Source organism: Amphiura filiformis, chromosome 14 (assembly GCF_039555335.1).
Source record: "Amphiura filiformis chromosome 14, Afil_fr2py, whole genome shotgun sequence".
NCBI lineage: Eukaryota > Metazoa > Echinodermata > Ophiuroidea > Amphilepidida > Amphiuridae > Amphiura > Amphiura filiformis.
Window position 1 is genome coordinate 47,117,103 of NC_092641.1, and position 14,221 is coordinate 47,131,323.

Consider the following 14,221-nt stretch of genomic DNA (forward strand, 5'->3'; position numbering starts at 1 on the left):
ACATCCACGTGTTATTTTTAAAACAATATTGTTTATATTATACAATAATCAGATAATGGTGAAAACTTTTCAATGGCTTCAATTAGGCTTTCGTTTCACCAATTTTCGGCTGTTTCATACTAAAATAGTACCCAATAATAGTGCTAAAATTGATCCAAAAAAATGACAAATGGCTTCAATTGGGCCTTCATTGTCCAAATGTTTCTCACCTCTATTGCCCCCGGACGCTGGTTGCCATGATATATAAGATTTGTAGCCCTTTTGTACTTATTAGCCAATATTTGACCATTTTGACCGTCAAAGTTTTCCCCCTTAAAAGTTGTCTTTTCCCACTTTGTTCACCCTCTGAAAAAGTGCTTGCTACGTCACTGCCTCTAAGGGGTCAAAAACCCTCTCAAACACCCTCTCCTCCCCCACTTTTCTGATAGGGTGGACGTCCCTGTTGGTGTCACATGCGACGGATTCGCCGGTCATTAGTCGGACGTTGAACGATTGAATATAAGACGCCTGCAGGATTATTAGCGGCCACAACGCATAGAGAGACGAACGGGAATCGGACCCCAAATCCGGTCATTTGTCGGACGTTGACCCCAAATCCGGTCATTTGTCGGACGTTGAACGATCGGATATAAGACGCCTGCAGGATTATTAGCGGCCACAACGCATAGAGAGACGAACGGGAATCGGACCCAAAATCCCACCGAATCTTCTGCCGGACTGGTGATTTTTCCACCGAGTAAAATTTTTTTGTATTCGGTGATGTACGTTGATCCAGTCCGTCGTAGTGTGACAGACCTAGAAAGAAAAAAGGGAAAGACAAAGAAAAAATAACTAAAAAGGGGAAGGAAAGAGGGAAAGAAAGAGGGAAAGAAAGAAAGAAAGAAAGAAGAAAAGAAAGAAAGAGAAACATCGGGAAAGCAAGAAAGAGAAATGAGACAAACGAAAAGAAAGAAAGGGAAAGACAAAGAAAAAATAGACAGACAGAAAGAAAGAAAGAAGAGAGAGATAGGGAGAAAGAAAGTGAACAAGCAAGAAAAAGAAAGAGAAATGGAAAGAGAGAGAGAGAGAGAGAAAACTGAAAGAAAAAAGGGAAAGACAAAGAAAAAATAAGTAAAAAGGGTGTTTGGTACAAAAATTCCACAACAGATTTTATGCTAAGGAAGTCGTTTGCAAAGTAGAGGCAAAAAAGTGGTAGGCCTACCATCACTAACCGCGTAATAATTGAGCTGTTAAAAGCGATACCAATTGCCATGATAACATTTCCATCGTTTATACTAACCGCTTCCGTTTACTAACCGCTCCCATTTACTCATCTAGCGGGGGCCCGCGCGAAGCGCGGGTACCCGCTAGTTTATAATAAAATAAGAAACTGAAAATTGAATATGTCCGATTTCAGATTTTGCTTGATCACACCACACATATACATGATATGGCAATCGAAGCTTACTTTACGAGTGGAATTTCAAATAACACTGAATTTTACAAATGTTTAAAGAATGATGGAATTTCTATTCAAAATGAGCTTTGAGCCTGTAGTTTTAGCGTTCATAATCATAATGATGGTTTATAAACTTTTATGACAACCTTTATATATACTTCCTTTCTGTATGTTTTTAGTAAATTCTCCCTACTGGCTTGATTTAGCTTTCTTACAACAACAACAGCAGCAGCAACAACAACAACAACAACAACAACAACAACAACAACAACAACAACAACAACAACAACAACAACAACAACAACAATAACAACAACTACAAAATAATAAATAATGAGAAATAATCAAGACAATTACTACGATTACGATGATAAAAAAGTCATTGTTGGCGTACATTTCATCGTTGTCTCCATGTTTTCATCGTTGCGAATTCAATATCCGATATGGCTTTCCGTAGGTAAGTGGTGTTTATCACCAGCGTCCTCTGTTGCACAAAGTTACACGTGTCGGTCGAATTCTGCAATATTTTCGCACAGCTGTTGCATGATTATCCCAACCGGCCATGTACCATCCAATGAACTATACTGTCCCACAGTCTCGATTCCGTCCTTGTGTAATGAAGCGCCACCTTTTCGTAATTGACCACTTCGTTGCCGTTGGCGGCGTTCGGCTCTGCTGAAGCCAATTAGGCCAGAGTTAGCGAAGCGGAAAACTGAAAGCTAGGCTAAAGATGTGCATTACTTACGCCCAATTATGTAAAGTTAATTAGCCAAGTAACTATAAGGACTATTTAGCTGAGTCTGGGCACATATGTAGTACAAGCACAATAGAAATATATTGTGTTAAGCATTTTGCTAGTTTTCATCTGCATAATTAGGGTCAATTTCTTGAAAAAGTAAAATGAACTCTAATAGCCTCTAATCAATTATGCAGATTAAAATGAGCAAAATATTAATGTAATTAATGTATGTAATATACATCTCTGGCCTCGCTTTCAGTTTTCTGCTTCGATAACTCCGGTCTAGTGACCTAAAGTACTGTGAACCCCAACTCAGTTCTCTCCCAAATCCACTTTTAAATATTTTTCTAAATACTCAAGAGCTAAAACCACCTTACCATTCATCACTCCACACTTTAAGCTATTTAAAGCCATAGTTACATCTAGTAAGTTCTGCGACTGATTCTGGCGCACACTCCACAAAATGTTAACACCGGCACTAATTAAGATCCATCTGTGCACCATTCAAGTGTACAAGGATCATAAATAACTGGCTGCAAAACGTCATCTTGTACCCATGTGTTGGCTTGAAGATGGGCTTGGTAGATATGCTGTAAAATATAGCACCGGGCATTGGAGGTAGCTGGTATAAGTTTTTTGAACATATTCCACCATAAGGAAGCAGCAGTTGCGCTACATCTTTGGTACTGAGCAGCATGCACACGAATTCCTTGAATCAACGTATAACTTCAGGTAACGGTATGACTGTTTCCTTTGCCGAGATCTTTCAGGACACTGTCTGGTGCTTCTAATAATTTTAAGAGGGCAGATTTCTTCCCCACTCCACTTATTCGTCAGTGGTATCACTGCCTTTCAGTGCATGGAAACCAGGTAGGGCCATAACCCTTGATGCTCCAAATTCATTATAAAAAAGGTTTCAAAGCTATGGCCCTCCTGTTGTCTGATGTTCATGTGATTGTGTGATTGTCAATTTCTACTTCTCCATAGAAGAGCCCACCAGTCCGTATCTTGGGTGCAGCTTCAGCAAATGTAGACAATGAAGATGATTCATTGAAATAGTCCCTGAAGAAGTCAACCCGAGCAGAGTTCATCAGTCATTACAAGAAAGTGGTATTAATGCAATCCCAGAATTACCTCACATTCCTGTTCAAATCCCTTTCACAAACACTTGATAATAGATGCAATGGCAGTTGTCCAGGTAATCATAAGTGTTGCAAGCAATACATTCCGCACCTTTGATGATATTGCAAGAGCATTCGTTACCAATATTAAGTCACTCTTCCAGAATGATACACCTGGGTGTTTCATCTTTGATAACTACAACAAGAAGCTGACCCTCAAAGATGACATACATTATAAGACAGAGGGTAAAGACTTCCTTATATATAACAGACAGCGCTCCTGTTAGAGACATATAGAAGGTGATGGCCTGATAAGGCCAACTACACAGCACCTGTAGTTACTGTCACCAGAAGAGATGGCTTAACTAACACACCACACCTGAAGTGCAGTACTGGCCATGGCATGGAGGAGGCAGACACCATGATGATCCTCTATTGTCTTGAACTTCCGAAGTCTGGTATTGAGGTCTACTTTTCACCACAGATAGATTCGTCTATTGAGAAGACGCCCTGAACAGGAACATCAGACAGCAGGAGGGCCATAGCTTTGAAACCTATTTCTAATGAACTTGGAGCATCAAGAGATAATGGCCCTACCTGGTTTCCATGCACTGAATGGAAACTTTACAGAAAACTTACGCTACTATTAAAAACTACAACATCAGCAATGGTTAAAAAAGATGGGTTTGCAGGCTACGTTTGAAAGTACAGTAGTAACTGTTGGAGATGACCTAATGGATGAAGGAAGATTGTTCCAAAGACCCTGAACGATCCATCACGTGTCAGTTTGTTGGTCTTAGGAATGGCAAGGCGAGTAAGATCTTGATATGAACGAAGGCCTTCCCTAGCCCTAGTTGGAACACGGATGGTCAGACAATCAGAAAGGTAGGGTTGTGCCAGATTGTTCAATGTAAAATAATGCAGAGTAGCACTTTGAAGCAAATTCTCTTGTCTATTGGAAGCCAGTGTAACGAGTTTAAAAGAGGTGAAGATGAGTGACGGCGTGGAACTTGGAAGATAATGCAGGCAGCACGGTTTTGTAGTCTTTGTAAGGGAGCAGTGACACCACCGGAGGAATAAGAGGAGTCGGGAAGCACCAGACAATGTTGTAAATGCCCTGAAAGATCTCGGCAAAGGAAACATACCACCACCTGAAGTTACAAGTGGCTGCGATGAATTCATGTGAATGTTGCTCAGTACCAAAGATGTAGCAGCCAATACTGCTGCTTCCTTGTGGTAGAAGAGGTTCAAACAATTTAAACCTACGCATGGTATTGACAAGCTTCCTCCAACGTCCGGTGTTTTGGGTTGATTAAACCATATCAAAAACCGTAAAACTTCGTCTACAAGCATATAGAGTGCTTCAGATGAAAGCTAAATTAATACAGGGCTTTAATGGAATTTGAGCAAATATATTACAGATATACAAGCAAGTATTATTGTAAGACCAATCTATTGTATTGGCATATTTACGCATGTATCGTATTAATTTAGCTTTCATCATAAACACTATATATGCTTGTAGACGAGTTTTTACGGTATGGTTCATTGGCTACCCAAGCATGGGAGGCGGAAACCTGGAAGACCTGCTTTGACCTACATAGACATTCTGAAAGATGACACTGGACTGGGGGAAGCAGATTTCAGGACTGCAAGGAAGGGCAGACAGTTGTGGAAAGCCATCACAGTTCGAGGACACCACTCGAATTACGTAAGTGGATAAACTGGTTTACTTCTATTGAACAAAGTTGAACATTCGGTCATGTTTACGGTTAATTGCGTCATATGCAGAGCCTCAATAACCTAATGAAGATAGAAATAACTTTCCCAAACTTCAACTTGCTTGTATAATAATCATTCAACTTGTTATGATTAAAGAGTTTAACTTCAACACTACACTATTCTTCGCTCACCTGGAACGTTTTCACTAGTCTTCAGAGCATCACCATCTGCTGAAGACGCTAGTCGAACTAGTGAAAACGTTCCAGGTGAGCGAAAAATAGTGTAGTGTTGAAGTTAAACTCTTTAATCATTTTATCTACGACTACGTATGAATATCCACTCGTATATTCAACTTGTTGTTCAGACTTTTTTCTCTCCATTTCTGCCTATGAATTCTTTAGATTTTCTATATATAAACAGGTGAGATTTCGAGTTTTAGGAAATATTGTTTTTGGCAACCTTTGAATTTTTTCACGATTTAGTCATGTAGATCCTCTTTCCACATTGTTCAAGTGTATTTATTCCTAATGATTTCTATGAAAACTGCTTTATAATTGAAGGTCAAAGTGCGGATCCTATTGTATATTATTGTCGAAAAGATTTCATTTTCATGCGTTCAATTGTATCAATAGATTCGCTTGAGCGCCACAAAGTTTGTGGGATTATGAGATATCTATGCAACAAAGAAGTCGACATAATTGCTATATGGCGTGATAAAAAAAAAAAAAGTCATTTTGTTGAAGTTTGCACCAGGTTTGCCATTGCACTGCATTCTACCATTAAAGTAACCTGGTCTCTTATCAGTATACACGGTAAGTTATTATCAATTCTGACCTAAACCAGATAGCATGTTATTATCTTTCAGTTTCTTGCATCATGTTCCTGGTCTTTTGGTGTTTATGCCGCCCTTAAAGTTGTGACCTTAACGACTTACAAACCATTACATCAAAATTTGCGAGGACGACTGACACAACTGGGGGGATGCCGTCCTTGAAACAAGTGCGTCAGGAGTTGTGACCTTCACGACTTACAAGCCCATACATCCAAAATTCGCAAGGACGACTGAACCACCTGATCCGTGAAAGGCGATACTACTTAGTAGTTGGTTTGGTGACTGTCTACCCATAGACCATCGAAACATGGTCTATGGTCTAACTGAAAACATGCCTTAGAAAGGTGTTTTATTTTTGCACTCATTGTCACGTATGTGTTCATTTTCCTTTCTTCTTCTAGATAGCAACATTTGTTGATTGCAATGGCATCGTACGAATCCAAAGACGACGCTTTGGAAAAACTTCTAACCTGTCGTCATTGCATGCAGTTGTTCGACGACAAATCTCGCTACCCTAGAATACTTGGCTGCATGCATACAATCTGCGACCAATGCATCAGGACTCTGATCAAGAACAAACATGTGCTATGCCCATATTGCAAGAACATTTGGAAGATACCTTACACAGGGTTTCCTACAAACACGGTGGTGACGAATTACTTGTATAATTATAGAAAAATGCATGGATATCTACCAACAATTGGATCTAAAGTTGATTGCGGAAATTGTCTTAATGTCGCAGTGGGTTATTGCAACGATTGGGCGATGAACGTTTGCAGAGGGTGCATCGTTTCACATAAACTTACGAATATATCTAAGGTTGATGGAAGAAGCAGACCAGAATGCGACAATTGCCCAAATGTTGCAGTTGGGTATTGTTATGATTGGGCTATGAATGTATGTCAAATGTGCATCGATAAACATAAGTTATGGCATATCATGAAAATACGCAGTACGAATAGGATAAATCACATTGTCAAGCACACATCGAAAACACTTTGTAAGCGGCATCCAAATCAGTTCCTCAGCATGTTTTGTGTTACATGTAATGTGACGGGTTGTACAAAGTGTTTGAAGTCCACTCATCATAGACATGATTGTATTGATTTGGATACAGCAGCTGAACAATCTAAAGACAGACTAAGGGCTTTAACCCAACACTTTCGGATCAAGGATAATCCAATTCAAGGACCGATTTCTTCGATTGATGATCATATGTCACATATTGATAAGGTGAAGTTACAGAAGGAACATGACATTGATGAAGCATTTGATACTTTAGTAGAAAGGTTAGAAGACAAACGTGAAGACGCCAAAATGGGGTTCCGTCAAGTATGTGCTGCCAAGAAACAGGTTTTAAAGGGTCGCAGAAGAGAAATGGAAGGCGTTGGTTCGGAGCTTGAAAGTGTAGCCGAGTTTGCTGAACAGTTATGCAAGTTTGCAAGTCCAGAACAAGTCTTGGAACTTCAACAACAGGTATATAAGTGTAATGGGCTATTCCAGTGGAAATCTACACTAACCCTCACAGGCATGACAGGGGGATTATGTTTTTCAAATGTAATTGGTCAGGGTACATCATTTTAAACCCCCTGTATTGTGACTTTACAAAAAATGGAGTGAGTATTTCGAATTGAAGTTACCATCTGTCAAATTTTATTTGAAACTCCTACTCCCTCTGTGGAAGACTTTAGCTAAATCTTCCACAAGGGTAGTGTGTATTTTAAATGGAATAGCCTAATTTCTAAACACCCTTCCAACCAATCTTAAGATCTCAAACCTAAAGAATTTTAGACCTTAATTCTCTATCGGAAGTCTAAACTATAAAACTCTTCACTCTTGATCTATAGCTAAGCGTATTCAAAAGTAAAAGCGCTTTGCAACCATTACTTGTTTTGCTAATGTAACTATTACTAGGTATGTCACAGTGGCTGCACAATAATTCTGCTACACTGTGCATGCAGCAAGCATAACAGTGAATTGAAAAGCGCGCGCTTCAAAGTTGGCCAATTTTAGAAAACACCCATGTCGATAAATGAATTTCTTCATATGCTTCATTTATCCAAATTGTTTGAATTTTAATATATGGTGTGTGTGAAGCCTTCCCGAGGCTACCATCGGGTCCCCCAAAATTAAAAATTGTTTTGTTTAAAAACTACTGCCTGTTTTTATGGATTTTTGAAGATCGCTCATAAATCAATAATTATAGGCCTATTGAAATAAAGGGACCTACCACCATTTAGCTGAAATACTAATCTGTCTTAGCATGTAAATTATTTCCGTCGACAACGAATGAAACACTTCGAGAAAACTAGTTGAAACAAAACATTATATCAAAGATATTCTTAGGGAGTAATTTTCCAAACCTCATTAAAGCCATTGTGTGTGTCCAAGGCCATACTATTTTTGTATACGCGGTACAGTGGGAATGGCTTTTCCGTTTACCATTTGTCATCCCATGTTAATCCAGATAACAAAATGTTCATTTAAAGTCTCATTGCAAATGAATTATGATTTTTACTTTTCGGATTTGGCTTTGAGCAATGGTGACACATACCATGTTTACAGAAAAAAATGAAAATTCTATTCCTGACATCGTCAAAATGTCAAACTTTGTATGTTTTGTATTATATTTAAGTAATTAACTGCAGTTTCTTTATTCAACATCATAACAGGTTCATACTTTACATATTTATGGTGAATGAATAGACTTTCATTAAATATTGAAAAAAACCCAAAATTACTCATGCCTAATTTACATAAAAATACCATGAATACATAATTACCTGTAATTAGCTAATTTGCATAATTAATTACTTTTTTTGTATTTTTCGTTATCAATTGAAATAACTTTGTATACATATGTGTGCAAAAAAACCCGCACCCTGATATCATGTACGGTTTTCTATTGGCATCAATTTTGCATATTAATTAGCTGAACTTAGTCATTTTTTCACCTTTAATTTGTCTGCAGATTGGCTGAATTTGCTAAAATATTATATTTGGTTAATTTATTATAATTATTCAATGATAGATTTTTAAATTTTGTTTTCTTTAACGAAGTTAGGAAAGATAGGCATTTAACCTGAGGTACTTAAATTAACGCTGCTTTTTCAAGCAAGCGTCCAAATAAACCTTCAAAATCTCGAAATGTGCCACTTTTGTCATTATAGCCATTTGTGGCAGGTTTTAATTCCATTTACGAGCATCTTAAAATTGACACTACATCACAATGCAGTGACCGATTTCAATTCCGTTTTTTGATTTTTGATGCTTTAATAAAGCTCATTCATGTAGAAACATTAAATAACGTTTTTCTGCTGCCCTTATTTTTGAGGTGATATACCTACTATTACTTTGCTAATGTAGTTAACTATTACTTGTTTTGTTAATGAACTATTACTTGTTTTGCTAATGTAACTATGACTTGTTTTGCTAATGTAACTATTACTTGTTTTGCTAATGTAACTATTACTTGTTTTGCTAATGTAACTATTACTTTGCTAATGTAACTATTACTTGTTTTGCTAATGTAACTATTACTTTGCTAATGTAACTATTACTTGTTTTGTTAATGTAACTATTGTTTTGCTAATGTAACTATGACTTGTTTGGCTAATGTAACTATTACTTGTTTTGCTAATGTAACTATTACTTGTTTTGCTAATGTAACTATTACTTGTTTTGCTAATGTAACTATTACTTGTTTTGCTAATGTAACTATTACTTGTTTTGCTAATGTAACTATTACTTGTTTTGCTAATGTAACTATTACTTGTTTTGCTAATGTAACTATTACTTGTTTTGCTAATGTAACTATTACTTGTTTTGCTCAAGTCTGTGAGATGATAAATGTTGCTAATTATATACGTGCGGATACTACGATGCACAAAAGGTGTTTGGAGGCAATCTTTTCCTGTAAATACGTGTCGGCATCTGGGGACCGTTGATACAATTCGCACTCTCGTCTCCAAATGTTGGATAACCCACTGACATCACGTGTCGCATCCCAGCAAACACAAACACGTTTTAAAAACGTTTTTGATAAGTTATATTTTGGCTTTTGGTTTACATAAAAACGTTTTAATAATATTAAAATGTCGGGTTATATAAGGGTCATGAAAACGTTTTAAAACGTTTAGTATGAAAACACACTACAACAACATTTTTTCAAAAATGTTATTGTAAACTATTTTTGCAAACATTTTTGCCAAATATTTTGTCAACACTTAAATAACATTATGTTAAAATATTTGCACCCAGCAAACACAGAAATGTTCTTAAAATGTTTTTTCAAAACGTTTTAATAATATTTAAATGTCCGGTTATATAAAGGTCATGAAAATGTTTTCAAAACGTTATTGCAAATATTTTGGGCAAACATTTTTCGCAAAATATTTTTTCAACCCCAAAATAACATTCTGTTTAGAATGTTTTGCATCTTAAAAGTTTTCAAAAATGTTTTTGGAATGTTAAACGTTTTCCGACAACCTTTTATAGTCTTTTGCGAATGATGTCGAAAACGTTTTGTGTTTGCTGGGATAATATGTCTGCCAATGCTTTGTCATTATTAATCTAAATACATCAAAAACAGCAGTAACTGTAACTTTATTATTCCAAAACGTTAGATGTAGTGGTTCAAATATTGATATTGAAGCGTATATTTATATGAAACTATCCCAATATTTGAAAGTTGCAGCAAAATCTTATACAAGACAATAGGATTTTGCTGCAACTTTCAAATTTTGTTTTGGGTTAAACTCATTTAAATATACGCTGCGACATCAATATTAGAAGGTGTTATAATGCGCAAAAATAAAATCTGTTTCCAATGTTTTTTACAAATTTGGCATACAATACCCCGTTTCGGAATAACGGCCATTCATTATGTAATTAGTTACTTTAGACTACCACCAGGGGTATTCTGATGTGCGTTTGTGTACTGAGAATATAAAGTAAGAGCTAATAAACTAAACTCAACCCAGAAAGTATCGAAACGATTATAGATGGTCAGATATATCGGGAACTGAAATATATAGCAAAAACCTATTTAATGTATATAAAGCGCAGCTTTCTCCTGCGCATTTTGATACCTCTTTTGTTGCTCTACGGTATCATTTGGTCGAGGTATGGGCGCTTGAGTGGCTTCAAGTCGGATTTTGAAAGTTGCACTTACACACATACTCATTTGAATTTGGCGGACAAAAGCAATGGTCATTTATTGCCCACAATACAACGCATTTGGTTTGAATAGGAGCTAAGTGCAACTTTCAAAATCTGACTTGAAGCCACTCAAGCGCCCATAACTCGACCAAATGATATCGTAGAGCAACAAAAGAGGTATCAAATGCGCAGTAAAAGCTGCGCTTTATATACATTAAATAAGTTTTTACTATATATTTCAGTTCCCGATATATCTGACCATCTATAATCGTTTCGATACTTTCTGGGTTGAGTTTACTTACTCTCATATATATTTGTCTACAACCATATCGCACTTAATTTGGTATTGCAAATTGCAGACTAACAAACAACGATTCACTGATCTGGAACATTCTATATAGTTGCTTTCATTTTTTGACAGATGATATACGAGCATTTTTGTCTACTGTCTACCTGAACCAAATAAAAAGATATTTTGATTGCCTCTTTTTTCGGCATCAAATAAGTCTAAGTTCACAGGGTCATTGCTTTACTATTATTGTGCCCACGTTCAGACAAACAGCGCCTGACAATTTTTTTACTTTGTTTCCTTTTTAGGTATTTCTATAGAAATCTAACGACATAAGACTGGTATAAGATTGCTTAAGGGTAGACTAGATATTGTTGTCGAAGCAGCCGAAACAAAAATCGATTTTCATTATCTAAATCAATATATTATTGAAAATGACACTTTGATGTTTTGCAAAAGTTCATTCTACAAATCGTATACTTTGAAAAATTGCTTGATTTATTGTTGTTAATGAGTTATGTATGTTTAAAAAAGCATTGTTGTTTCAGTCCTCTTTACAACACAACTCAAGAACCACAGGTTCTACAAAAGTATATATGTGATATTTGAATTCTTCTTCACACTCGCTATGAAATGATCAATTTTTGCAAGATGATGTGAACTACCAAATCGAAACAGTTGGTAAATGGTTGCCAACCTTAAAAATATAATTCAAAGGTTAATATAGCGGGTATGATAAGAGAGATAATATTACAATGCTAATGAATTATGTGTCAGTAGCTGAATTATTATTTGTCTGAAGGTTACATTGTATGGAGCGCAAATTGGACTGCGAAGTGGTGTAGCAAATAAACAAAAGAGAGCATCAACAACAACAACAACAACAACAACAACAACAACAACAACAACAACAACAAAGCAAAATAAGAAGCAAACAAAGCCCATGTTACAGAGATCTGTACAGATTTTAATCTACTAAATGGAACAAATGTGTATTACGTATTTTCATTTTTTTCCTACCAGGTAACCGATCGAGTGCAGGCGTTACACAAGAAAAATAACAACTTCATTCAATTTCATGAATCTGTCGGCGACACAAACTTATCATTGGACAATATGCACACAAAGGCGGTAGCAGAAGCACACAAAGTGATATCACGCATTGGTCAAGTTTCACCCTCACCGCTCCCATCCCGTGCAATTCAAGCCCGTCCACTCCCGGTTCCATCGCCAAAGGATGTCCAATCAACTTCAGCTTCATCAGATGACATCAAATCTGTGATTGACGAACGGCATCAGGGTTCAATGGGGTTTATTCCAGTCAACGTAACCAGAGCTCCCATGCCATGGTTTCAATCTTCTGCAAGAAGAGTGCCACGAAACACTAGCATTGCCTTACAAGCAATGGCGAAACAGAGCCTCCAAGACAGCACAGAGGGACAACAGAATCTTGGACCTCGATTTGACTTGAGTATTTTTAACAGATAACATTATATTAAAATAGGTATACCCACTTTAAATCGGGAAGATGTCAAACAGTCATCATACCATGTGATCAATATTGTATGTGGTGTGGTCAAGCAAAATCGGTCTGAAGTCGGCTATATTCAATTTTCAGTTTTTTTATAGGATAGTAAAAAGCATTTACAAACCAGTATTTTGCAGAAAACTCCATTGAAATTAAACAACCAGTTCAAAAGTAAAGAGTTTTCAAAACAAAAGGAAACATTTCCTTTGTTTGACTATGTCTCAAAATCAATAATTCCAACTTCAGACTGACCAGTTCCCACGAAATGAGCTTAAAGTAGCAAGTTGGTGGTTTCGAGACCTTCCATAAATATTATTGTTCAGTTGCTGTACTTTGTTTGAAGACATCTGTATAGTCAGTGGTATGTCATTTGAGAATGGGGACATAATGTTGTACTCTGTATTCACAACATTCCCTATTCACAAAGGCTACATACTACTTCCAATACAGGTGTCTTAAAAGGAAGAACATCAAATCAACAGTTAGAACGTCCCAAAACTCGAAACTGGCGACTTCGTGGGAGATGGTCACATATTATACATTGGAACTTCATTTTTAAGGCTGTAGAAATATTCAACTTTGGCCCACAGGTTAAAAGTTAGAATACTTATTATAAATGTTTTCGTTGTATTGCGAATAGGAAATGGAATTTAAATTCTCTACCATCACCAGAAGCATTTGGCAAGGGTGTTCTCTGTCAGCTTTACTGTTTATAATAGGAGTAGAGATTCTAACGTAAAATATATATTAAATAAACCTAATCATGATATGATAAGGATTTTCAACTATTGGATAACAAAATGCTTCTTAAACATGCTTAGGACAAGTCGGCACCTATGTTTCAGATTGACTTTTTATATTTGATAAACAATATGTGATAAACAATACATAAAAACAATTTATAAGCCCCTCTCGAAATCAAGTGCATTGCATGTGTACTTGCTCAACTAGCATTCATTGTATTCATTGTATGAAAAGATTATTACGAACTTGAATGGGCTCATGTGGACATTTCATAAGTAACGTCTATGGAGATGAAGATTAGACTAGAGGCAAATGGTGGTCATAGACCACAAACCTAGCTGGGGCATGTTGGTGTTGTGGAGGTATCTGACCCCTGCAAAATGTTCCCCTGTCATGAGGTTTGTTGTCACCGAGTTTTGAGTCCTGTACTCCTCACAGATGTCCAGAAAATGCAATTCTAAGATTTGACCCAGATGACCTTTGACCAGACCCCTGCAAGATGTTCCATAATTCACCCCTGGTCATGAGTTGTCACCGAGTTTGAGCCCTGTACCTCTTACAGATGTCCAGATAACGCAATTCTAAGATTTGGCCCCAGAATGATGTCTTTTGAGCTGACCCGTGCAAAATGTTCCAATATGTTCCCCA

The 14,221-nt window shown here is 36.8% G+C and overlaps 1 protein-coding gene across 1 annotated transcript; it reads left to right on the forward strand.

Annotated features, from left to right (window-relative positions):
* Nucleotides 1–5,738: 5,738 nt before the first annotated feature.
* On the forward strand, nucleotides 5,739–12,859 carry LOC140169056 (uncharacterized). Its single transcript, XM_072192337.1, has 3 exons — nucleotides 5,739–5,832; nucleotides 6,254–7,328; nucleotides 12,325–12,859. The coding sequence occupies exons 2-3, from the start codon at nucleotides 6,276–6,278 to the stop codon at nucleotides 12,787–12,789; spliced, it is 1,518 nt and encodes a 505-aa protein (XP_072048438.1). The 5' UTR covers nucleotides 5,739–5,832; nucleotides 6,254–6,275; the 3' UTR covers nucleotides 12,790–12,859.
* The last annotated feature ends 1,362 nt before the right edge of the window (nucleotides 12,860–14,221 follow it).

Bases quoted from the DNA above. Each gene is read 5' to 3' on its own strand.
- LOC140169056 (XM_072192337.1), top strand. From the start codon at position 6,276: ATGGCATCGTACGAATCCAAAGACGACGCTTTGGAAAAACTTCTAACC. The intron at 7,329-12,324 runs GTATATAAGTGT...TTTTCCTACCAG, and splicing joins TCTTGGAACTTCAACAACAG to GTAACCGATCGAGTGCAGGC.